This window comes from Delphinus delphis, chromosome 5 (genome assembly GCF_949987515.2).
Source record: "Delphinus delphis chromosome 5, mDelDel1.2, whole genome shotgun sequence".
Lineage (NCBI taxonomy): Eukaryota > Metazoa > Chordata > Mammalia > Artiodactyla > Delphinidae > Delphinus > Delphinus delphis.
This window is the reverse complement of record NC_082687.1, coordinates 138,023,449-138,047,390: the sequence shown is the minus strand read 5'-3', so window position 1 is coordinate 138,047,390 and position 23,942 is coordinate 138,023,449. Positions and strand designations below refer to the sequence as shown.

General features: G+C 53.2%; 1 protein-coding gene across 2 annotated transcripts; it reads right to left on the bottom strand.

Moving 5' to 3' along the window:
* Positions 1–330: 330 nt before the first annotated feature.
* Positions 331–23,942, bottom strand: NELFA (negative elongation factor complex member A). Of its 2 annotated transcripts, none has more exons than XM_060013105.1 (11): positions 23,637–23,942; positions 8,375–8,546; positions 6,921–7,082; positions 5,163–5,252; positions 3,617–3,747; positions 3,458–3,527; positions 3,191–3,279; positions 2,305–2,416; positions 1,310–1,593; positions 1,121–1,220; positions 331–1,014 (listed from the first exon to the last, which is right to left on the bottom strand). In XM_060013105.1, exons 1-11 carry the CDS (start codon positions 23,844–23,846, stop codon positions 830–832), a joined length of 1,605 nt encoding a protein of 534 aa, XP_059869088.1. In that variant the 5' UTR covers positions 23,847–23,942; the 3' UTR covers positions 331–829. The 2 variants fall into 2 exon arrangements, with proteins under 2 accessions (XP_059869088.1, XP_059869089.1); XM_060013106.1 differs by lacking the exon at positions 23,637–23,942 and adding an exon at positions 14,064–14,276.

Here is a 23,942-nt window from a genome sequence, read left to right as displayed (position 1 = left end):
TCTGGGGAGAGGCCAACGTGGCCTTGGACGTATAACAAGTATCGTAGATGGTGCGTGTCGTTCCGATTTGGGGAAAAGGCTTTTTTGTTCCTGTTATATAATTTGGTTCCCAAACCCCCGTTAAAGGTGACAGAGTCGGGAGAGGAAGCTGCAGACTCTTCTCAGCCCCGCAGGTGGTTGAGCCCCAGGCCCCTTTGACGTGCTCCCCACGCCCGCACCATCCAGGAGTGACCCCTGGGCTGACCCCAACGTCACCCACCCCAGAGAGGGGCTGGGGCCCCAGAGCAGAGAGGTCGAGCTGGCTGGAAACACAGCTCTGGTGCTTTTTCTTTAGAAAAGCTAAACTTTAATTAGATAGTTTTTACAATGAAAACAGGTACCCAAGGACTGGTCTTAAATGCTCACAACGGTACAAAAGACAAATACAAAACCTGTGGGTGGTGAGCGTGTCCTGGCATCCCCCATCCCTGGGCACTGGCGGCCGTCCCCGCCCCGTTCTCAGACACACCAGGCGCCACCTTTGGTCCCTCAGGCGCGTGGGCGGGGAGAGGGGCTGCACGAGCAAGAAAAGCCCTCTCTCGCCGTCAGTGGGACTGAAGAAAAAATGAGAAAAGACGGAAGTCTAACAGGCAGAGCTGGTGCCAAGATTAGGAAGTTACACCTTTCGGGGCTAAGTTTAACATTCAGAACTGTAACACTGAATGCAAAAAAGTGTCTTAAATCACACAAAAGGGACCCATATTAAAATTTAGAAAATAAGTCCAAAACACCCCAGAGAAACTGAACCCAAAGCTCAAGTGGGCTGGGCCTCGGTGGCACGGCGGCGGCCCTAGGACGCGTTGGCCATGGGCTTGTACTTCTTGAAGCGCGTCCACTGGCCCGTGGCGTAGTTCATCTCGAAGACCGTGTCCACCAGCATGGTGGTGCTGCCCTGGCCGTCCGACTTGGGCAGGTCCTCCGTGTGCTCGCTCAGCTTGATCTGGATCACGTCGCCCTGCTCCTGGCACGGGTTCTCTGAGGGGGGCAGGGGCCGCTGGGCAGGGGCCTGGGGGCGCGGGGGCGTCCCCCACCCCCGCAGGACCCAGGCCCCCCCACCCCCCAGGGCCGGCCGCAGACCCACCTCGGGAGCCAGCCATGAAGCCCAGGATGAGGGCCTTCTCGGGCCGTGTGACCTTGTTGGCTGTCTTGAACATCTCCTGCGCGGCAAACATCTGCTCTCTCTGCAGTGGAGGAGCAGGGCTGGGTGCTGGGCCCCGGCGTCCCTGCTGTGGGCGGGGCCGCACACACACACCCCGCCCCACACACCTACCGTGAGCGACAGGTTCTTCTTGGGCTGCTGCTGGGCGGGGGGCTGGGCCTGGGCCTGGGGGGCCACCATGGCCACCGGAGGCGTCTGGGTGGCGGGGGCGACGGCTGGGGGCGTGGTGGGCGTCAGGGGCGAGGTGGGCGCCGCGGGTGTGGGCGCTGCAGGGCTGAGGCCGCTGTTGTACAGGGGCGCCCTCTGCTTGAACTGTGCCGGCAGCGCGGGGCTGGGGGCGCTCGGCTCCTCGGGGGGCCGGCTGGCCTGCAGGCTGGCTTCCCGGGCAGGCGGGGCTGCAAGCAGAGCAAGGCCTGGGGGGCGGCCGGCAGGGCCAGGGACCCCGCCTCCGAGAGAAGTGCCTGGGCCCTCCTACCCGCAGCTGGGGTGCGAGCCCCGGGCGGCACCTCTGGGCACGGGGCCCACGCCCCCGAGAGCCCCAGCAGGGAGCCAGAGGGCTCAGGCCTTCTGAGACCAGCAGGGAAGACGTCCAGGCGCTAATGGGCTCCTGGGCGCTGGCGAGGGGACGGAGGGCTGCTTCCTGGAGCCCAGCAAGCCTGCCTGACCCCCAGGCCCTCTCTGGCCACCCCCTCCCCGAGGCCAAGCTCCCCCCCGGGGCAGGCGACGCTGAGCCCGGGGAGCAAACGCCTCGGGGCAGAACCCACGGATCCCCCTCCACCTTTCCTTCCGCGCCTTCTTTCTCAAACTGTAGGGCTACGTGAGGACCCTGAGGCACTGTAACCTCAGCAGCCCCCCTCCCGCTCACAAACTGGGCCTCACACCTGGCACCGCACAAGGGAAGGGGCGCTGCCTGTCTGGCCCCGTGAAGGGCAAAGCAGCTGAAACCCCTGGGTTTACTTCTCGAAGCTCGTGCTGGGCAGGAGGGTCTTCCGGCCCCGGCGGCACCAGCAGAGGTCCTGACACCCAAGGAAGCACCACGTGGGCGAGTCCTGGGAAGATGCTGCTCCCTGCCTGGTGGGTGCTGCCTGCTCTGGGTGCCCGCTCACCTGGCGGGGCCTCGGAGCTGGGGATGTAGGATGACGCAGGGACCACACTGGGCGTAGCCGGCAGGTAGCTCGTGGATGGCAGCGCAGGCTCGTTGTTCAGAGACCCGAGTTTCTAGAAGACAGAGACCATGGTTCCTCTCAAAAGCAGCCCGGGGGCTCAGCGTGAGCCTCTCCCAGTCCTGGATGGGGCCAGCTCCTCTGTGGGCCTCAGCGTCCCGGCCCAGTGTGAACCCGAACCTCCAGCCCCACAGGAGGGCCCCCACCCCCGGGAGCAGGACTGGGGGCACTGCTGTCCCCAGGGATAGAGACTGCTCCAGGCCAGGGGCCCCGCGCTCAGCAGTGCTGGACCCCAAGCGTCCGGCCCTGCCGCCGCCCCCATCCTGGAGCTGCCTTGTTGGGAGGGCGCAGGGTGGGGCGAGGCTGTCCCTGTTTGGTTAGGGACCCTCCCAAACCAGCCATCTTTGAGGTAAGAAGAAAATTTTTTTTTTTTTTAAACCACAAAAGCATATGAGAAAAGGAAGACACTCCTTTCAATAAAGTAAGAAAACAGCTCTGCAATGAGAAGTTTCCCACCACCCAGAAATGACAGACACAGGGCGCCTGGCTGCCCAGCCCCTCCAGGCAGGCCGCACCGGCAGCGAGGGGCCTCCCGCAAGGCCGCCCTACCACCCCTGCGGGACGGGGGACGCCGAGGAGCCCTGAGCGCGTGGCGCTGTCCAAACCTGGGCCCGCGGGCACGCCAGCGCCCCGCCGGCGCCACCTCTTCTGCGTGTGTCCACGTACATACGTGTGCATCCGCGCATGTGCTCCCACGGAACGTGCCTCCGCGGCTAACGCTGGGAATGGGGGCATGTGCTCCGGCCGCCCGCGGCCCTGCAGCCCTTACCTGTGTGGACACCAGGCCGGCCGCGTAGTCGGGGGTGGCGTTCTCCACGACCGTCTCTTCCTTGGCTGGCTTCTCCACCGCCTCCGCGTCTGCGGGCAGAGCACAGGCCTCAGCGCCCCGGGCGGCGGCCCTCCCGGCCCGAGGCGGCGGCGGCGACTCTGAGGACAGGTCTGCCCCGCAGGCTTGCCCCTCTCCAGCCGGAGGCGGTCTCCGTCTCGGTAGACGAGAGACCAGGGCCTCCGCGGGCGGACGGGCCCCAATACGCACCCAGGGTCTTCCTCCTCCTCTTGGCCTCCCGGCCGGCCCCGACCATATCCAGCTCGGAGATGTCGAGGAGCTGCCGACACAGACAGAAGCCCACCCTCAGCCCCACGGAAGGAGCGCGGCTGGTCCCGCGTGGGCGGGGCTGCCAGGGGACACGCCCACCTTCACGCCCCTCTCCTTCCGCAGGGGCGTCCTCGACGGCGGGATGGCAGTGCGGTTCCCCGCGGGGCTGAAGACGCTGGGGGCGGTGGGGCTTCGGAAGGGCGCCTGCTTCGGGATGCCTTTGAGCGGGGCTGCGGAGAGGACGGGCCGTCAGGGGGCCTCGCGGAGCGGCTACCCCGCCACCGCTGCGTATTCCGCTTGCCTGTCTCCGCCAGAGCCACCCCTGCTGGCCTGCCAAGTGCTCCCCCAGAAGTGCTGCGCCTCCGCGAGGGCAGGTGCCAGGGGCACCTCCCCGTGCCCAAGCACCGGGGCATCGGGTCGGCCTGCCCAGAAGAGCACGCCGTGGCAACCAGCGACACCACAGCCAAACTGACGTCTCTGCCCAAGATGCCAAACCAACAGAGACGCCACACCCAGTCCTTTATCACCACAGACAGGACTCTCAGCTTCCACTTCTTTCTTGCACCTCGGGGTTAACAGATGTGTTACAGGCTAGAGGCCCCACGCTGCAGCCAGAATCACCCTCCCTCTTCCCCTGGGCCCGGCCCCTCATCTCTCTCAAGGGGAAGGCACCTGACACATGAGGAACGGCTCCTTCTGAAGGGGGCCTGGCCCCTTCCCCAGGCATCCAGTGCCTCCCCATTCCTGCCACTGGGCCCCGCCCCAGTGCTCAGCGAGCAGACACCAGGGCTGACTCACACCAAGATCATGTACGGCGTCCCAGGCCCGGTGCACAGGTGGCCCCTTGGCACGGCCAATGGGACAGGGCAGGGAAGCAGGAAGCACCCCTGAACCGCACCGTGGGCACGCTGGGTCGGGGCGCCCGGCCGGAGTGTGGGAAGGAAGGTGAGGGGAGCTTTGTCAGGGGGACTGGCACGTGGGGGGCAGGCAGGGACATTACAGTGAGGGCCCCACCCAAGGCAACAGCCGGCCCTGAGGAGACGGGGCTGGGCCCCCCCCAACAGTGCTGAGTCGGCCGACACCAAGACGGCAGCTCCCACCTGAGTGCTGTGGGCTGTGGGCCCCGCAGGGAGGACCCCCACGAGCCCCTCAGGCTCCCGTGGCAGCCTGGCTGCTGCTCTCACCGACCCACCTGCCCTGTCCGGTCGGCCCTGGGCCTGGGCAGCGTGGGGTGGGCAGGGAGCAAGAGGTGCGCTCCGGCCCCGAGGGAGGGACGAGGGCGCAGACCCGACGACACGACGGCGGCCCGGTCAGCCTCGAGCTTGTAGAGCCCTCGCCCCACGGAGAACCTGGGGCCGGCACGGGGCCGCAGGCGGCAGGACCTGGGGCGGAGGCGGCGGCCCATGCCCTCCACGGCCATAAGGACGAGCGAAAACCGAGACTGAGCGTCTCCCTCCAATCCCGGTCTTTCCTCATCTCAGGCGGAGCCTTCCGGACCCTCCGTAAGCGGAAGAGACCCCCTCATTTCACACAACAGAGCCGGCAGCACCGCAGGGCCCGTGGCCCAGTCAGGTCAAAGTTCAACGACTGAGCTCCCGAGGAAGGGCGAGCCCTCCCCTCCGACCCCGCAGCGGCCCGGCCTTACTCGTGGTGTCCATCTTCCGCAGCAGCCCCCGGCCCTTGGCATGGAAGGGCACCCCCGCACTCCTCTTCAGCTGCTGGGCGGTCTCGGTGGCTGTAAGACAAGGTGGCCTGCGTCAGCGCCCACCGACGACAGCGCCTCCATCCGTGGGATTTACAAAGAAGGTCGAGTTGCAAGGACTGGAGCACAGACGCTCGCTCGTCTGCTTTCAAACGTTACAACTACGCTTTCTGTGTAGGGCAGCGGTCCCCAACCTTTTTGGCACCAGGGACCGGTTTCGGTTTCGTGGAAGACAACTTTTCCTCGTACTGGGGTTGGCGGGGGATGGTTCAGGAGGTAATGCGAGCGGCGGGGAGCGGCAGATGAAGCTTCGCTCGCTCCTTTGCCCGCTGCTCACCTCCTGCTGCGCAGCCCGGTTCCTAACAGCCCGCGGTCCCGGTCCATGGCCCCGGGGTTGGGGACGCCTGGTGTAGAGAACTACACTTGCAGCAAGTAGGGCTCTGGCGGCTGCACCTCCCGGGGTGGGGGGGCGGGAGGGGCCCCGATGAAGCGTCCTCACTGGTGGGTGGTCGCCTGGCACAACCTCACCCTTCCCTTCACAGAAGCATCAACGCGAGGCAGGAAACAAGCTCGGGGAGGGACGGGAGCCCCACGGCCACCCGGCACCAGGTTCTGCCATGGGGGGCTGGGGGCAGGTGCCACTGCTGACCGCACGGAGGGGCCTGGGAGCTGCCCAGGGGGCTGGGGGCCCGGGCCGCGCACCGCCAGCTCCGTGAAGCCACAGCGCAGTGCTGACCCCAGGACGCTGTCCATCCGGAACCGAGAGTCACGATGGCTGCTGTGTTTTATTGGGATTCTTTGAAAACGGGGCATTTATACGGGTTATTAATACCAACACCATAACCACTTGCAATAAAAGTTCTGCTACCAGTCAAAGGAATCCATTTCCTGGCCTTTTTCCGAGCAAGTATCTTCCATGTACATTTTAGAAACCACTACTTAAAAAAACATGAATAAAATGACCAAACATCTTTAAAGTCAAATTGAGATCATCTGCAAGAATGAGGCAGGGCTACAGGAGTTAGGACGCAGCCTCTCCAATCTCTTCCAGGCTGCCTGTCTCATCACCCGTGTGACTCAGTTGGTAGATTTCATTTTTGGAACAAAGATTACAAATACTTTAACCTGAAAACTCGGAAGTTTCTAAAGTAGATTTTTAGAACACACAGTTCAGCGTAGCAATCAATAAATTTCTAATAAAAAAAAAAAACTACGTAGAACTCTGTCTTTAAAAGACAGTTAGGTACCATAAAACCTAAAAGAAATCTAAAAATAAAAACTACAGACATAGGACAAAAGCATGATTTGCTCGGCAGTCAGTTTTCCCAAATTTGCTGGACCTTCCAGGCCGGGCAAGGCAGCCCCCGCTGAGGAGGGTCCCGACGAGTCCCAGTGCGCCCTAGGCCAGGCGCACCCGCCCCACACCCGCGTGCCGACAGCGGGCACTGAGTCCCAGTGCGCCCTAGGCCAGGCGCACCCGCCCCACACCCGCGTGCCGACAGCGGGCACTGAGTCCCCGTGCGCCCTAGGCCAGGCGCACCCGCCCCACACCCGCGTGCCGACAGCGGGCACTGAGTCCCAGTGCCTCCTAGGCCAGGCGCACCCGCCCCACACCCGCGTGCCGACAGCGGGCACTGAGTCCCCGTGCGCCCTAGGCCAGGCGCACCCGCCCCACACCCGCGTGCCGACAGCGGGACTCACATTTCTGCAGGAGCTCGGCCCTCAGCGTGGCACTCTTCGGCTTCCTTTTCAACTGAAAATGTTTCACTGGGGGAGTGAGGGGCCCAGCGAGGGTCGTCAGGGCGTTTTTATTCAAGTACTGGCACTCCAGCGGCAGCATGGCCGACGCCTCACACTCGTTCACTGCTCGTTCGAGAACCAACATGTTAGGAGGTGCATTTCCCTTACGCAGGCCCGATTTTCACCGCTAACGTGAAAACGCACAGTTTCCTGTTTATAGCAGTGGAGCTTCTGCTTCGATCTCAGAACAGAAAACAAGTATCCACTGCCTGCCTGCCACAGGCCAGCAGTCAAGGCCACCAACCTGGGCCAAAGGTCAAGGGCAGGACAGGAGGGCTCAGCAGAATCCCTGTGGGGCTTTTTAAAGGCAGAAGCACCCGGCCCCACCCCAGATGTCCATCAGCTACGTTTGGAAGGGGCTCTGTGCACCCCTAGAGCAAGCGCCGTAGGAAGGGGAAGCCCGGGGCCATCCCGGGTTCCCCCTCAGTCCCCACGGCCCCCGCGGATGGTTTCTCCTGGACCCTCTGAATCCTGGCCCCCACAAGAAGCACCCAGGCACGTTCCCCAGGTCTGTGGGTTCACCAGGCAGTTAGACCTCGGGAGAAGGCCCTGGGTAGGGAGCACAGACCAGCGCCACCGCTGTTCTTCCTGCCCCCGGGAGGCACGCCCAGAAGCCCCTGGGCAGAAGACAGAGTAGGCCCCTCCCACCAGAGAGAGGATACCCAGGAGGGCGTGGACCTGTCTGGACCCTCATCAAGCTAATCACCAGGACAGAAACATCTTGGGTTTGCGTTCCAATGCTCTGGAAGCATCCATGTAGCTTGTGGGCAGTTACAAGTCAAGCGAAAGCCTACCGAGTAAGAGCGATCATCTCACAGTTAAGAGGAGGCACTGGCAGCCACCCCTGGGGACGGCCAGGCCACCGCCCCTGCGGGACCGCAGGGGCACAAGTTCCATCTTTAAAGGGCTGCAGTTCCAATTCTCCAAACTAGGAGAGGAATTCAGGGAGGAACAGACCTTCCCATCTTTATATGTTCTAAGTGGTTTTCAGTTCGTGTTCCAGACAAGTAAACTGCTGATATTTTCAACACACAGTTATGAGCATCTACTCCGTGCCAGGGAATGTTCTAGGCTCTGAGTGGGCAGAGCCCGTGCCCTCATGGAGCTGAGTGCGGAGAGGGGTGCGTGAATGTGAAAGATAGAGCACGTACAGTGAGGAGGGAGCCTCCGGGCTGCTCCTGTCAAAGACTGGCCAAAAGCCAGCCAGCAGCGCCCGGGGCAGGGGTGCACGGATACAGCCAGCACGACACAGCACAGCGTGCGACACTCTCGAAGTCAAACTCATGTTACAAAAGAGGGTTTAAAGGAAGACCCATCTCCCTCCGCCCAGCGTAAAGCAAACACACCCAACATACCCTTTTCTCTAAGTTCTCCTAAAATATCTTGAACGTTGGGATTCTGCTCTTCGAGGTCAAGGTTAAGAGATCCGGTGTCAGGAAAGGACTTCAGAATGTCGGCCACCATGAGAACCCAGGGGTCCGAGTCCAGGGTGGCGAGCTGGATGATCTCTGTGAGGGCACCCTTCATCTGCCGGGAGAGGAGAGATGGCAGTCCTTGTCGCCGACCCCACCCTGCCACCCCTGGCTCAGGTCTGTGGGGCGCACCTTTGCTCGTTCAGACACAGGAAGGAGCCCCCTTCAAGCCCGCCGGAGCTTCTGCGCGCACGGGGCGGGACCCAGTCTCTTCAGCCACCGCCCCCATGCCGGTCCCGCCCTCAGGAGAGCCCCCCCCCCCGCCCCGCCCCGCCGCATGCCCACACCTCGCCGGCTGCCCCCGCATCTCCCCACCGCCTCCGGGTGCAGCGGCCCGGCAAACAGAAGGGCCGCCCAAGACGGGGGGCCGTTCCCGCCCCCTGCTGGGGAACCTGCCACTGGGGCGTCTGGGGTGTGGGGAGCACCGGGGTGGGCAGGCCAACGCCGCGGCTCGGCACCTGCGGCGGCTGGGAAGGGACTGGGTACGAAAGGCCGCCGGGAGAACAGGGGCAAGTCCCCGCACGCCCCATGGCCATGTGACGGGCTCACGTGACAGAGGAGAGCCCGCAGGAGGCCGGTCCCCCCCCTCGAGGACCTGGGGGACCTGGCTCCGGGGACAGGCCGTGGCCGGCGTGTCTGCTGAGCTCGAGGTGCCGCTTCCTCCCACAGCTGCGAGTGGCCACAGCGGCCCGCGGTCACCGCTGCTTAAGGCCCAGACGCGGGCCCAAGCCTGAATACGGCCCCCCTCGCACCTGCCCTCTCCCACCCAAGCTCCTGGTCCACCTGTCACCCCTCACCTGGCAGCTCCCCCTCGCCTGCACTGACCCATCCATCCCCTCAGGCTCTGGCTTAACCCTCATGCCCAGCTTCCCACCACCCTCAGGAATCAGGATCCCCTCACCTGCCCCGGAAGCCCCGGCCCGCCTGCCTCCAGCGGTGGTCCAGACAGAATGCCTGGCTGAGCCCCGCATCCCCCCCAGGCGCACGCGCAGCCGAGGTCGAAGCGTCAAGGCTCTGGCATTCCCGCCTGAGGCTGGGCGCCTCCCCTTGGCCAAGCACAGGGCCAGGTGCCAGCTGACCCAACTCTAAGAGGCTGTCTCTTGAAATACATAGAAATAAGTTCTTTTGACGTGTGGCAAAAATGGTAAACGCTTATTTATTTTTTAACATTTGTGCTGGGGGCTTTTTTGATGTTTTAGAAGAATGAGCCCGTCTACCACCTTCCCCCCTGTATTCAGCTGAGCTATCAACTCTTTCCTACATTAAAAACAAAAGGCCAACAGTGAGAAGCCGGTGTACCGCAAAAACAAAAACAAAAGGCACGAAATGAAAAACCATTTTATCTGTCACTTACTATGAGTTAAAGAGTGAAAACGTGTCCCTGGCAAACTAAAATTATGTAAAAAACATAACAAAGAAGCCCCCCCCATACCTAAGTCTCAAACTAAGTGGCTCCACCCAGATGGCAGGCTGCGCCCTCGGCAGTCACCCCAAAGCGTTAGGAACGAGAGACACACACACACTGCGCGTGAGGGGACGCCCAGGTGCTGGGGAGGGGGGAGCCTGCAAATGGAGCTGAGGTGGCCCAGCAGGAGGAGCTCCCTCCCACGCCCGAGCCCAGAACTGCAGAGGGCCAAGGGGCAGGGCACCTGGAGCCCTCTGACGCTGCCTGGGGCAGGGCGCAGGCTGTAAGATGGTGCGGCCATTAGAGAAGCCATCTGGCGCTTCCCCAGAAAAACAAACAGGCAGCTCCCTGGTGGTCTAGTGGTTAGGACTCTGTGCTCGCACAGCTGAGGCACGGGTTCAACCCCTGGTCGGGGAACTGAGATCCACAAGGCCGCACGGCCAAAATTTAAAAGAAAAATGACACAGATAACCACGTGAGCTAACAACTCCACTCCCAGGTACAGACCCGAAAGAACTGAAAACGTATGTCTACCCAAAAACTCACACGTGAATGGCTGGCTGTATTGGTAACAACCCAAAAGTGGAAGCAATTCCAAGGCCATCATCTGATGAATGGATGACCAAAATGTGGTTTATCTATACAACGAAACATTATTTGGCAATAAAAAGACACACGACGTGACAATGTGATGAACCGTGAAAACAGGAAGCTCTGTGAAAGAAGCCAGACCTGAGAGAGCACACGCCGGATGGCTCTGTGCGTGTGAAACGTCCAGGACAGGTCACCCACAGGCCCGGGAGGTGGGACGGTGGTCCTGGGGCTGGAGTGGGGACAGGGAGTGGCTGCCAGCGAGCTAGGGGTTTCCTTCTCGGAGAGACGAAAACGTTCTGGTGTCAGGTAGTGGCAACGACTGCACAGCACTGTGATGTACCATAACCACTGATTTGTACACTTTGAAAGAATGAATCCTCTGTGAATATCTCAGTTTGAGAAACTGTATGAGGAAAAAAACAGGGGGCCATAAGGCAAGCTTAGCCAAAGCCCGCAGACGTCTCCAAAGTTGGCGTCACACCTGGGCTCCTGCCTGGAGGCAGGAGTGTCCCTGGCCCTGGCTGGGCACCATGTTCCCAGATGTCAGAAGTCCGGGTGCCCAGGAAGCACAGCTGAGCTGTCTCTGGAGGGGGCAGCCTGGCAGTGGGCCGGCAAGGACAGGCCTGTGTCCAAGGGATGGTCCCTGTCACCTGGAACACGGCTCTGGCCCTCCCTGACACGGAGCTCCTGTAAAAGCTGGGCCAGGAAGCATGTGCTTCAGTCCAGAGGAGTCACAATAGTGGAGGAACCAGCAGACAAGGAACCGAGAGTCAAACGGAAAGAGGACAGGACAGAAAACACCAATAACCGCTAGACACGCCTCTACTGAGCACACGATGTTTATGACCAGGTAGAGCGCCATGAATTTTTAAACTCTCTCAAATAAGGACATAAAGCAGAGAAATGAGTTCAAGACACAGCAAGACAACAAGAGGTAACAAAATCAATAAAAAGACCATACCTCAAAACAGACTTAAGACGTCACTAAATCTCTAAGAATGCATTACAATGACAAGGAGCCCCCCCAAAATGCCTGAATGGATGACAAGGTGTATGGATGTCATCTTTATGGTGTATTGACAAGGTGTATTGTCATCTTTATGACAATACCATAAAGACGGACACTTTCCCTCGTAAGTCTAGGGTGACCCCACTCAAGTTGCAGAAATATTTTCTTCACAGAACTGGACAATCTGATTCTAAACTTCCTATGAGAAAAGCAATAAACAAAAATAAGAAAAAAAATTTTTTTAAGGTAACAAGAGAAAGATAGATTTTACCACACATTAAAATTACAAATGCCACGTGATTAAATACGTTCCCTACCTCTCACTTTATTCCCAGATAAACTTCAAATGCATCAGATTTCAATTTGAGAAATGAGACTGTAACAGCACAGGAGAAACCACAGAAGTCTCTCTTTTGTACGACTGCTAAGGAAGAAGCCTCTGTGGTTACGATTCTAAACCAAGGAGCCACAAAAGACATGCATTTGAATTTTACTACTTAAGTATGTTTCCCATGGAAAACCACCAAAAAGCTCCAAATTCCCTAAATTAAATCAAGAGAAATGGCAAACTGGGTGAAAAAAATACTTTGCAACTCCTATCACAGGCAATTAAAAAAAAATGCACACATATATGAGTGTGTATATTTTATAGATGTCTATATATATAAAGAACAAACACACATATATAGAGATTGATCTTACATGTCAATTTTTTAAAAGTTTACCACTAGAAAAATGATTTAACACTTTAAAACATGCAAAGGATGCTCAGCCTCATTCAACATAAGAGAAATGCAAAATAAACGGAGGAGGAGATACAATTCCCACTTCAGGGATGGGCAGGGCGGAGCCGGGTGGCCCCTGCTGGCCCGCCTGGGAGGACGGGCATGATGGCGGAGGGCTTTGTGGCACACGCTCCTGAGTCCAACCATCTCAGGCCGAACCCCGAATCTGTCAGCGCTCCCAGGACAGCCTGGGGGTGCGTTAGCAGCAGTGGCTGCAGTCATCTGGGGATTCGGCACTCGGAACAGCGTCTGGCAGGAGCGAGAACACCTCCCAGGGAGCAGGCGACCACACACTGACAAGAACTTCACTGGGCATAACCTCTACCAAGTTTATTTTATTTATTCTTTTAAATTTTTGGCCGCACGGCGCAGCTTGCAGGATCTTAGTTCCCCGACCAAGGATCGAACCCACGCCCTCGGCAGTGAAAGCATGGAGTCCTAACCACTGGACCGCTAGGGAATTCCCTCTACTAACTTTATTTTAGTGATGCTCATCACAATTTATGACGTATGTGCTTTTGCCTGAGCAATTAGCACTTCCAAGAATTTATCCTCTGGATTAGAGATCTAAGTGCAAGACGCGATACTATAAAACTCTCAGAGGAAAACATAGGCAGGACACTTTCTGACATAAATCACAGCAATATATTTTTGGATCCATCTCCTAGAGTAATGGAAACAAAAACAAAAATAAAGGAACCATGAACAAAAAGACAACCTACAAAATGGAGAAAATATTTGTAAATGATGCAACCAACAAGGGATTAATCTCCAAAATATACAAACAGCTCATAAAACTCAACATAAAAAAAACCAAATCAAAAAATAGGTAGAAGATCTAAATAGACATTTCTTCAAAGAAGACATACAAACAGCCCAAAGGCACATGAAAAGATGCTCAACATCAGTAATTATTAGAGAAATGCAAATCAGAAGTACAATGAGGTACCACCTCACGCCGGTCAGAACGGCCATCATCAAAACGTCTACAAGTAATAAATGCTGGAGAGGCTGTGGAGAAAAGGGAGCCTCTCCTACACTGTGGGTGGGGATGTAAACTGGTGCAGCCAGTTTGTGGAGGTTCCACAAAAAACTAAAACTAGAGCTACCATATGATCCGACAATCCCACTCCTGGGCATATATAAGGAGAAAACTCTAATTCTAAAAGGTACACACACCCCAGTGTTCACCACAGCACTATTTACAACAGCCAGGACACGGAAGCAACCTAAGTGTCCATCAACAGAGGAATGGATAAAGAAGATGCGGTACATATATACAATGGAACATTACTCAGACATAAAAACAATGAAATAATGCCATGGATGGACCCAGAGATTATTATACTAAGTGAAGTCAAAAAAAGACAAATATTATATATTATTTATTTGTGAAATCTAAGAAAAATGATACAAATGAACTTACACACAAAACAGAAATAGACCCACAGACATAGAAAACAAACTTATGGTTACCAAAGCAGGGGAGGGAGAAATAAATTAGGAGTTTGGGATTAAAATATACACACTACTATATATAAAAGAGATAACCAACAAGGACCTGCTGTATAGCACAGGAAACTCTACTCAATATTCTGTAATACCCTATAAGGGAAAAGAATCTGAAAAAGAATAGGTATGTGTGTGTGTATGCGTAACTGAATCACTTTGCTGTACACCTGAAACACAACACTGTTAAGTCAATTATTAATATATTTCAATAAAAATAAATAAAAACTACAAAAAAAGAAGAAGAAGAAGAATTTATCCTCTAGTTACCTTGCACACCTGAGAGAATTCACTGCAGCAAAAGACAGGAAACAGCTGCATGTCCACCAACGGGACGGGAGACCAAGTAGATAAAGTAGGTCCTGTGAGGCAGGAAAAAGAATGCAGCTACGGCGTGGGCACTGGTGTGGAAGCATCACCAAGACGGAGCTGCAATTAGCCTGAATCTCTATAACGCATCCATCCTACACACACGGGGGCCCCTCCACTGAGGGCCTGGCAAAGGGGGGCATTAGGGATACAGAGACACACAAGACACACGACCTGGTCTCAACAAGCTCACAGGTGAGCACTAAAGAAACTGAGAACTCCCTTGTGTTCACAAAAACCTACTGCTACAGGTTGCACTGTGCCCCTTCAAGATTTGCTGGAGTCCTTACCCCAAGGACCTCAGAATCTGACCTTATTTGGAGACAGGGCCTTTATGGAGGTCATCGAGTTAAAATGAGGTCATTCAAATGGGTCGTAATCCAACACAGCTAGCATCCTTATAAAAAGGGGATATCTGGACAGAGATGAACACACACAGAGGGAAGATGACGTGAAGGCTCCTGTGGAGAAGCCGGTCACGGGACTAGAGCAACGCCCCTACCAGCCAAAGAACACCTGAGGCCACGAGAAGTTCGGAGAGAGGCATGGATTTGACTCCTGGCCACTCAGAGCTGTGAGACAACACACTTGCGTTGTTCTAAGACATCTACTCTGTGGTGCTTTACTGCAAACTAATACAACTACCATGAGGCAACTGGACAAGATTTTACAAAAACGTTTGAGGAGAAAAAAAGGGCGGGTTAAAGACAAAAAAGACCACTGTTATGAGCTGAATGTTTGTGTCCCCCCTCAAGTTCACATGCTGAAACCCTAACCTTTGGGAGGTGACTAGGTGTGAGGGCTGGGCCTTGATGAATGGGATTAGTGTCCTTATAACAGAGCCCCCAGGGCAGGGCTCGCTCTCTCCTGCCGCTGCTGAGCACACAGCCAGAAGGCTGCCATCTGCAAGCCAGGAAGAGGGGCCTCACAAGAAACTGAATCAGCCAGCTCAGACGAACAGTTCATCGTGGGCTTTCTTTCCGTCATCCAAAATTGTAAGAAAATAAATGTCTATTATGTAAATCACCAAGTTTATGGTATTTTTGTTATGGGAGCCTGAGCCTTTAGATGAAATAAAATCATCAGTGAGAATCCTGCCTTTAGCACTCTCGTGGTAACAAGCTTTTATGGGTCTCTGGGGGAGACAGATGCAGAGTAAGTGAGGGGCTTCCAGTTCTTGCCAAGAGGGCAGACTGGCGTGGGCTGCTGGAACACCACACACACAGACACACGTGGCACCGCAAATCCACAAGAAAAGGAGAGTTGGCTTGCATTTCAACGCATGGCTGGGAACCCTGGGCTCAGAACAGAGAAAAATAACACCTTCTCCCCATCCACCCACACCAATGAGGTGTAGTACTGAGGCATTAGACGTGGATCTCTGAACAGGAGAGCTACAAAGTGAGGAGAAACAAAAGCAGCACAGTTAATGACTTCTTAAACAAAACTTCAAAACACAAACCATGAGCCAAAAACATATTACTGTGCATTAAAGGAAAGGTGATGAGCAAATGGGAAGTCTAGCAGGCAGATGGATCTGTAATGTTCAAAACCAGCAGTGTTCCACATTAAAATATACAAAGAGGCCCCGCAAACCAACAAGAGGATAGCAACCCCAATAAAACACAGGCAGGTGTTATTAATGGGCAACCTACAAAGAGGAAATCTGAGACGGCAACGAACCCAGCCACAGATACCTCAAGTGAACTGGAAAAAAACCCAAATGAACACACCGCAGCACTTTCCAACCACTGATTTGCAAAAGCAGAAAAGTGGACAAGGCCAAGTGCTGGGGGGTGAGGGAGATCGCACAGGTGCCCACAGTGCGGGCACGCAAATACCTTCTATGACCCAACAATCCCGCCCCTGGGCATAGATTCCAAGTATGTGTTCACAGCCATCCACGGGTGAGGAGCTTTGCGTCACAGCATGATGCTGTTGTGAGCTGGGGGCAGCCTGCTACCAGTGCTGGAGGGCGGCATGCATGGGGGTGGCAACAGTCGGGGTGCAGCTGAGCAGGTCAGGAGCTGGCACACTTTTCTGTAAAGGGCCAGAGACTGACTATTTCAGGCCCTGGGGGCTACGCAGCTCTGTCCCATCTTTTTTCACTAACCCTTTAATAATGCTCAGAACATTCTCAGTTTACAGACTGCAGAGAAAACAAGCCACAGGCCTCAGTTTGCCAACCCTAGGGTTAGATGAACGCAACACAAGTGGATGTTAAAAACACATTTTGTTTACAAACACTGAGATATGTAAGACAATAGAATTTATACCAATTAAAAATACATGCACCCCCCCCACCCCAATTTGAGCAAACACTTCACCAGAGAGGCCCAGCACCTTTAGTCACCATGGAAATGTCAACTGAAACCCACTAGAGTGTCTGCATTAAAAAACCCACCATGCCCTCCACACTCCTCTGGGGATACTGAAATGACACGAGCACCCTGGAAAGCAGTCTGGCAGTCTCCTATCAGGGGCCTGCCCGTCCTCTCCCAGGCGTCTCCTCTAGAGAAATGGCGACAGTCCACACAAGGACCTGTCCATACGTGTAAACACGTCCATTCAGAGGGACACTGCTCGGCAGGAAGAGTTACGAGCTACTAACACACGTAACACAAGCGTGAACTCAAGATAAGGATGCTGAGCGAAAGCCAGACAAAAACAGCACTATTAATATAACATTCCAGGAAATGCCAGCCAAGCTATGGAGACAGACAGGAGATCGGTGATTACTCAGCAAGGGAGACGGACACGAGGGTTACAAAGAGGCAGGAGGAGAATGTTATCTTCACTGTAATGGTTTTACAGGTGTGCACATGTCACACTGTACACTTTCAATATGTTTATGTCAATTATACTTCAAATGAAAAAAAGTCCCTAAAAACAATACACATTTTTAAAGAACACTCACAAAAAAACACGTAATAGAACAGAACAGGGCAAGTTGCCACCTATGGGGAAAGTGGAGTAGGATGCGGGAATAAAACAGAGAAGCTAAACAGAAGAGACTTTGAAAGGGAATCAGTAAATAAGTTTAACAACAGAATAAGAAAGAGACGGAATAAGTCTGATGCTACCCAGATCATAACAGGCAGGAAAAAAGACGGCTTGAAAACACCAAAGAGGCTGCACAGAAAAGGGAGGGAAGTCTCCCACACACCTGACTGGAGATTCAGAGAGAAAGGGAACAGAAACTGGGATCAAGGCAAGGTCTATAGAGGAAATTGTTAAGAATTAACAGATGAAAGATAATCACAATTTCAAGAAGCCCAACAAACTTTGTAGGACAAATTTTTAAAAATTTTTTCACCAAAACACATCCTAGGAAATTGCAGAACTACAGAGTGAAGCCACTGTCCTGGGCCAATGGGCCCAAGGCCCTCAGGGGCAATCCTATGGCCTGACATCAAGTTACTGACTCGCTGGGACCACTGGAGTCCCACGCCAGAGGCACTATGGGCATCTGACCACAGAAAGGAAATGACTGAGGTACTTGACTCTGGGGGACAGTGGAGTTTAGGTACAATTCCAATGAAGTGGCGAGTCTGTGTGTAAAAGGTCAGTGTCAGAACTGTCAGGTGGACCTGGGTCCAGTTTCCTTAGAAACAACAACAGTGAGAGACGTGGGTGTCATGCTCACACAGCCCTTATCCGAGCCTCTGCACCTGGGGTGGAAACTGAGGCTGCTTCTTTGTGTCAAAGTGTCTTAGATCCTCCAAGCAAAAGTGGGGTGTTTCACTATTACTGATATGACTTTAAACAGCAGTTTCCGAGAGTCTGTGATTTTCATTATTTTAAAATTTTATTTATTTATTTATTTTTGGCTGCGTTGGGTCTTTGTTGCTGTGCGCGGGCTTTCTCTAGTTGTGGTGAGAGGTGGCTTCTCTTGTTGCGGAGCACAGGCTCTAGGCGCATGGGCTTCAGTAGTTGCGGCACGTGGGCTCAGTAGTTGTGGCTCACGGGCTCTAGAGTGCAGGCTCAGTAGTTGTGGCACACGGGCCCAACTGCTCCGCAGCATGTGGGATCTTCCTGGACCAGGGCTCGAACCCGTGTCCCCTGCGTTGGCAGGCGGATTCTTAACCATTGCGCCACCAGGGAAGCCCAAGTCTGTGATTTTTAGACCACAGAGTTTCTCAGTGAATAAGGCAGCCACAGTGATTAAAGGGCATGCTGTGACAATTCACAACTGTGACATGTCCTTGGGGAAACACTGTTTCTTATTCACTTGGCAGCTGGCCTGACCTGTTACCCCAGGTGATAAATATGCAGCTATCCCAGTCGCTGATCCCTGGAATCCCTAGGCTTCCCACAGCAGTCTCATGAGTTGGATAATTTTACATATTAAAGAGTTACCTCAGGCAGCCCTAAAACTCTCCCTAATACTTCCTTTGGTGGCAATGCTAAGGGCTTGGACAAGAGGGGTCACTGGTTTTATCAGTAGCAGCATTTACAGGTTCCTCAAAGCCCTTTCAAGTATAGCTAAAACATTACTAAGTCAGTATTTACATTTTACGACACTCTGTAGTTAGCAAAACACCTCCTGTACATCGCCTCCTGACATCATTCTTACTTCCTGGACCAAATTCTAAATTCTTTGAGAGCAGGGGCCCTAAATCACTTCTGTACCCCTCACTGAATAAACTAAAATACTGGACCATTAAAATCTCTTTTCCTCTTCCCTCCTTTTAGTTAACAACTGTTGCTGACTTAGCTTTTAAGAGAAATAGATACATCACAAAACAAGTGAACTGGTTTTGAGATTTCATTAAGAAACTCAAGTTGTAGCAGACGCTGTGTACGATGTTTACTTTTATATGTCCCGGCCAAGGGGTCAAAAGTTATTCTTGGTGTGTCTATGAGGATGTTTCTGGATGAGATTAGCATCTGAATTGCACAGACTGCCCTCCCTAATGTGGATGTCCCTCATTAAATCAATTGAAGACCTGAACAGAACAAAAAGGCTGAGTAAGATGGAACTCCTTCTGCCTGACTGTCGAGCTGAGACTTTGGTCTTTTCCAGTCTTGGGACTTGGATGAAATCCTGGCTCTTCTTGGGTCTCCGACCAGCTGGCTTTTTAGACTGGAACTACACTTTAGCTCGCCTGGGTCTCACACTTTCTGGCTGCAGCTCCTGGGACTTTTCAGGAGGCTTTTGTGAGCCAATTCCTTTCAATAAAAACCAGCATCTCTCCCCACTCCCCCGCCATGTGTTATATATACGTATACGTAAGGTACACACGCATCCTATTTGTTCTGTTTCTCTGGAGACCCCTGGCTAAGACAGTGCAGAACACACACAGCCCAGCCATCTAGTCCCCCTGTATCTATGGTCCTATGTAAAAAAGCTTCATCTTCAGAATGTTATCCCCTAAGGCATCAGACCCTAAAGAAAGATAATTAAAATAGCTAAGTGAATTGGGATGTTTTGGAAAGTTTGTTTTGTTTTGTTATTAACACTGAATATATACTAAAAATGCCTTTCAGAAAACTAAATTATCCAGAATGGCCTAGTTCATTTTCAACCTAGCTAAGCAAGTTCTTCATTATAATTTCTTGTAATGCAGACAGAATCCAAGAACAAACTATGTATTTTTAAAAATCACTGAAAGAAAGCTGGTATACCTATATCAATGCTGGACAAAAGCAGACAGAACATTACCAACTACAGAGACCGCTATATAAAGACCCACGGTTCAGTCCACAAGGCAACAGTAACAATTCCAAACTTGTGAGCACCTGATAACATCACCTCAAAATGCAGAAAGCAAGTTGATAAAACTATAAGGACTGACAAATCCATAATCACAACACAGATAAACACATCCCCTCATTAACTGATAAATCTTTTTAAATCAGTAAGAATACAGTAGACCTGTACAACACGATTAAAAGAATTTGACCGAACGAACATATGCTGGGCAATGGATCACAAAACTTGATCATAAAAATGCTTCTGAAACTCACTTGCAATGTTTACAAAAACTGACCATATATTTTGCCATTAAGCAAATCTTAAATTTCAAATGACTGAAATAATATAGACTATATTCACTGACAAGCACTCAATCCAGCTAGAAATCACTAGTAAAAACATAACTAAAACCTCCCTCCCTCCAATGTATGGAGATTAAGAAACATTTCTAAATTACAAAAGGGTCAGTGAGGAAATCATCATAGAAATTACAAAATATTGTGACTTGGTAATGAAAGCACTATCAAAACTCGTAGGATGCAGTGATTAGAAAATAACCAGGACTTCACTGGTGGCACAGTGGATAAGACTCCGCGCTCCCAATGCAGAGGGCCTGGGTTCGATCCCTGGTCAGGGAACTAGATCCCACATGCATGCCGTAACTAAGAGTTCACATGCCACAACTAAGGAGGCCGAATGCTGCAACTTAACTCCCAGTGCAACCGAATAAATAAATAAAATAACCTGTGGGACCTCCCTGGTGGTCCAGTGGGTAAGACTCTGCACTCCCAATGCAGGGGGCCCAGGTTCGACCCCTGGTCAAGGAACTAGATCCCACATGCATGCCGCAACTAAGAGTCCGCAGGCCGCAACTAAGACCCAGCACAACCAAAATAAATAAATAACCATTTTTTAAAAAATGATAAGAGAATGTTATTATCTACTTTATGCTAATACATTTGAAGTTTTAATGCCAAATCACTAGAAAATATATAATATCCAGAAAAGTTTACTTACGAAGAACATAAAACCAAGCATCAACACTAAAATATGTTCCCACAAAGAAAATCCAGGCCCCCAGATGGCTTTACCACTAAGTTCTACCAAACATTTAGAAAGAAATAATTCCATTGTTAGACAAACTTTCCAAAGAAGGGGAAAATAGAAGATACATTACCACTCCTTTTATAAGGGTAGCATAACTTCAACACCAATATCTGACAAAGACAGTCTGGGAAAGTAAAATTAGAGGTTAATCTCACCCATGAACACAGATACAAGATTCCTACACTAAATACCAGAACAACATAATCCTACATATAAAATGACCAAGTTAGGGATATGCCAGGTTGGTTCACAGCTAATGCTATTCTGGGACCTCCCTGGTGGCGCAGTGGTTAAGAATCCGCCTGCCAATGCAGGGGACACGGGCTCCATCCTTGGTCTGGGAAGATCCCATGTGCCGCGGAGCACCTAAGCCCGTGCGCCACAACTACTGCGCCTGTGCTCTAGAGCCCGCGAGCCACAACTACTGAACCCCACATGCCTAGAGCCCGTGCTCTGCAACAAGAGAAGCCACCGCAATGAGAAGCCCGCTCACCGCAACAAGGAGTAGCCCCTGCTGGCGGCAACTAGAGAGAGCCCGCCCATCAATGAAGACCCAAGGCAGCCAAAAAACAAAAACAAAAACAAAAAACACAATGCTATTCTGTAAATGTGGCAAACTATATGTCAACAGACATTATAAACATTTGATAAAATTCAATATTCATTCATTCACATCTACTACAATTGTTACCCCCAAACCGGGTTCACCTCTTGATGAGTGTTGAGCCAAAAGACACAACCAAGCCCAAAAGAAGGAAGGATGTATTCCTTGCAGCCAGTAAGGGGAACAGCAGGATCTTTCCCAACGCCAAAAGTGAGGACGTTTTAAGCTAAGGGTACATGCATATTCATGAGGGGGCTTTGGTGGTTGACGGAAGTCACATGGCTCAGTGTCAGCATTCCATCCTCCGCCTGGGTGGGGGTCTTAGTTCTTGCAGAACTCAAAAGATGTGTATCAGATTATTACTTACATCCCTGGAGGAAGAACTAGGACTCAGCTTTATCGCCGAACTACCATTTCTTAACTGCTTTTCCTTTGTTCCTGCATTCTCTCACTTCCCTTAAGATCCTTAATTACTGAGACCTGTTCAAGGGCAAGCATTGTGGCCAGGCTTCGATCCCAACACGGCTTCGGCCAAAATGGCTTTTTCTTATTTAACGTTTTGGCCATGAGCTCAGGACAAGTATGGTTAATAAACAGGTTATGCGGGAGACAAACTTCCACCCACCCCAGGCCAGGTTCTTGGAGCACTCTGCACAGGAGAAAGACTCTGTATAGGCGGAAGGCAAAACTGGACATCTCTGACAAGACAACAGGGAGTTCCCTCCCCCGGCGCCCCAGCAGGGAAGCATATCCTAAGAGTACACCTGCTTAGTTACGGCTAAGAGCTTCTGTGACTCTGAAGGCTCCATGGAGAAAGCTAAATCAAGACACGACTGGAAGAAATCTGCAACATACACATCCGAAAAAAGGCTGCTATTCAACATTTATTCTTTAAAAAACTCCTACAAAGCGGGAATTCCCTGGAGGGCCAGTGGTTAGGACTCCACGTTTCCACTGCTAGGGTTCAATCCCTGGTCCGGGAACTAAGATCCTGCAAGCCGCGCAGTGCAGCAATAAATAAATGTTTAAAAACTAATAATAAACAAAACTCCTACAAAGCAATGAAAAAAATACATCGGGGGAAAATTTTTTCTTGAACAATTAACAAAAAAGAACATCAAATAATGAATAAGCACATGAAAAGATGCCCCACCATAGGCATACTCAGAGAATGGAACACTTCAGCAGTGAAAATTACACCACAGCGGGGCTGCAGGTTGGATGAATGTGTCAAGGTGTCAACAACACGAAGAAGACAGACACACCCACATCACTCACGCGAAACACACGATATGATACCGTAACATTAAGTTCAAGCCAGGCAAAACCAAACTGTACTGCTGAAAAACGCCTATACAACTGATAAGTCACAAGGAATGGCAGAGAAGTGATCACCTCCCAAAGTGAGCGAGCGGAGAGGGCAAGGGTTGTGACCCGGCACAGGTGGGGGAGGTCTCTGGACACAGCTTTATTCTGTTTCTCTTGTACACGTTATATATAAAAGAAACAACTATCAACTATAATAACGAGGCAGTCACTGCAACAGTAGTTGGGGAACGTTTAAACAACTACGGCGCCTCAACATTTTGAAAAACTACTTACTTTGCGCACAAAGCGACACAATTTACCGTTAAGGAAAACAAGCAGCGAACAAGTCGGACAGACCCACTGATGAGAACGATGCAAGAACACGAGCGTGTGGCAAGAACCCAGAACGCAGGGTGACCGAACCGGGTGGGTACCCCGACAGGTGAAAGCAAGAAAACCGAGGTGGGCGCTGAGCCCGAGGCGGGCCCCCGACAGCCCGACCCCCCTCCCCCCGTCCGGGCACCTCGCCCGCGGCTCCGACAGGTGCAGGCGGGCGGCTAGGGCTCGCGTCCACCGCGGGGGGGCGGTGAGGAGGGGGAACGGGTCCGCGAACTGCGAAGGTCCGAGGGGCGGGAGGGGGGAGGGGAGGGGACGGGAGCGGGGGAGGAGGGTCCGCTAGGGCCGGCGTCTCGGGTCCCGGGGAGGCGCGGCCCCGAGGGGGAGGCCGGCCCCGCGTCCGCACCGCCGCTCGCCTCACCTCGTCCACCGTGCGGCGCGGGAGGTGCAGCGTCCCGAGCAGCAGCTTGAGCTTCACGGCCGACGAGAGGCCGTGGAAACAGAGGCGGATGTTGTCGATAACCGCAGCCGTGAGCAGGGACGCGATGCTGGGCGGCGCCCACAGCTCGTCCGTGGCCCCCAGCTTGTTGTGCAGCCACAGGCCCGTGTCGCTCTCCCGCATGGACGCCATCTTGAGGGGGAAAAAGCCGGCCACCGCCGAGCCGGCATCTTATGAGGACACCTACGCGCCCGCGGCGAGGACCCTCAACATGGCGGCGCCCGCGGG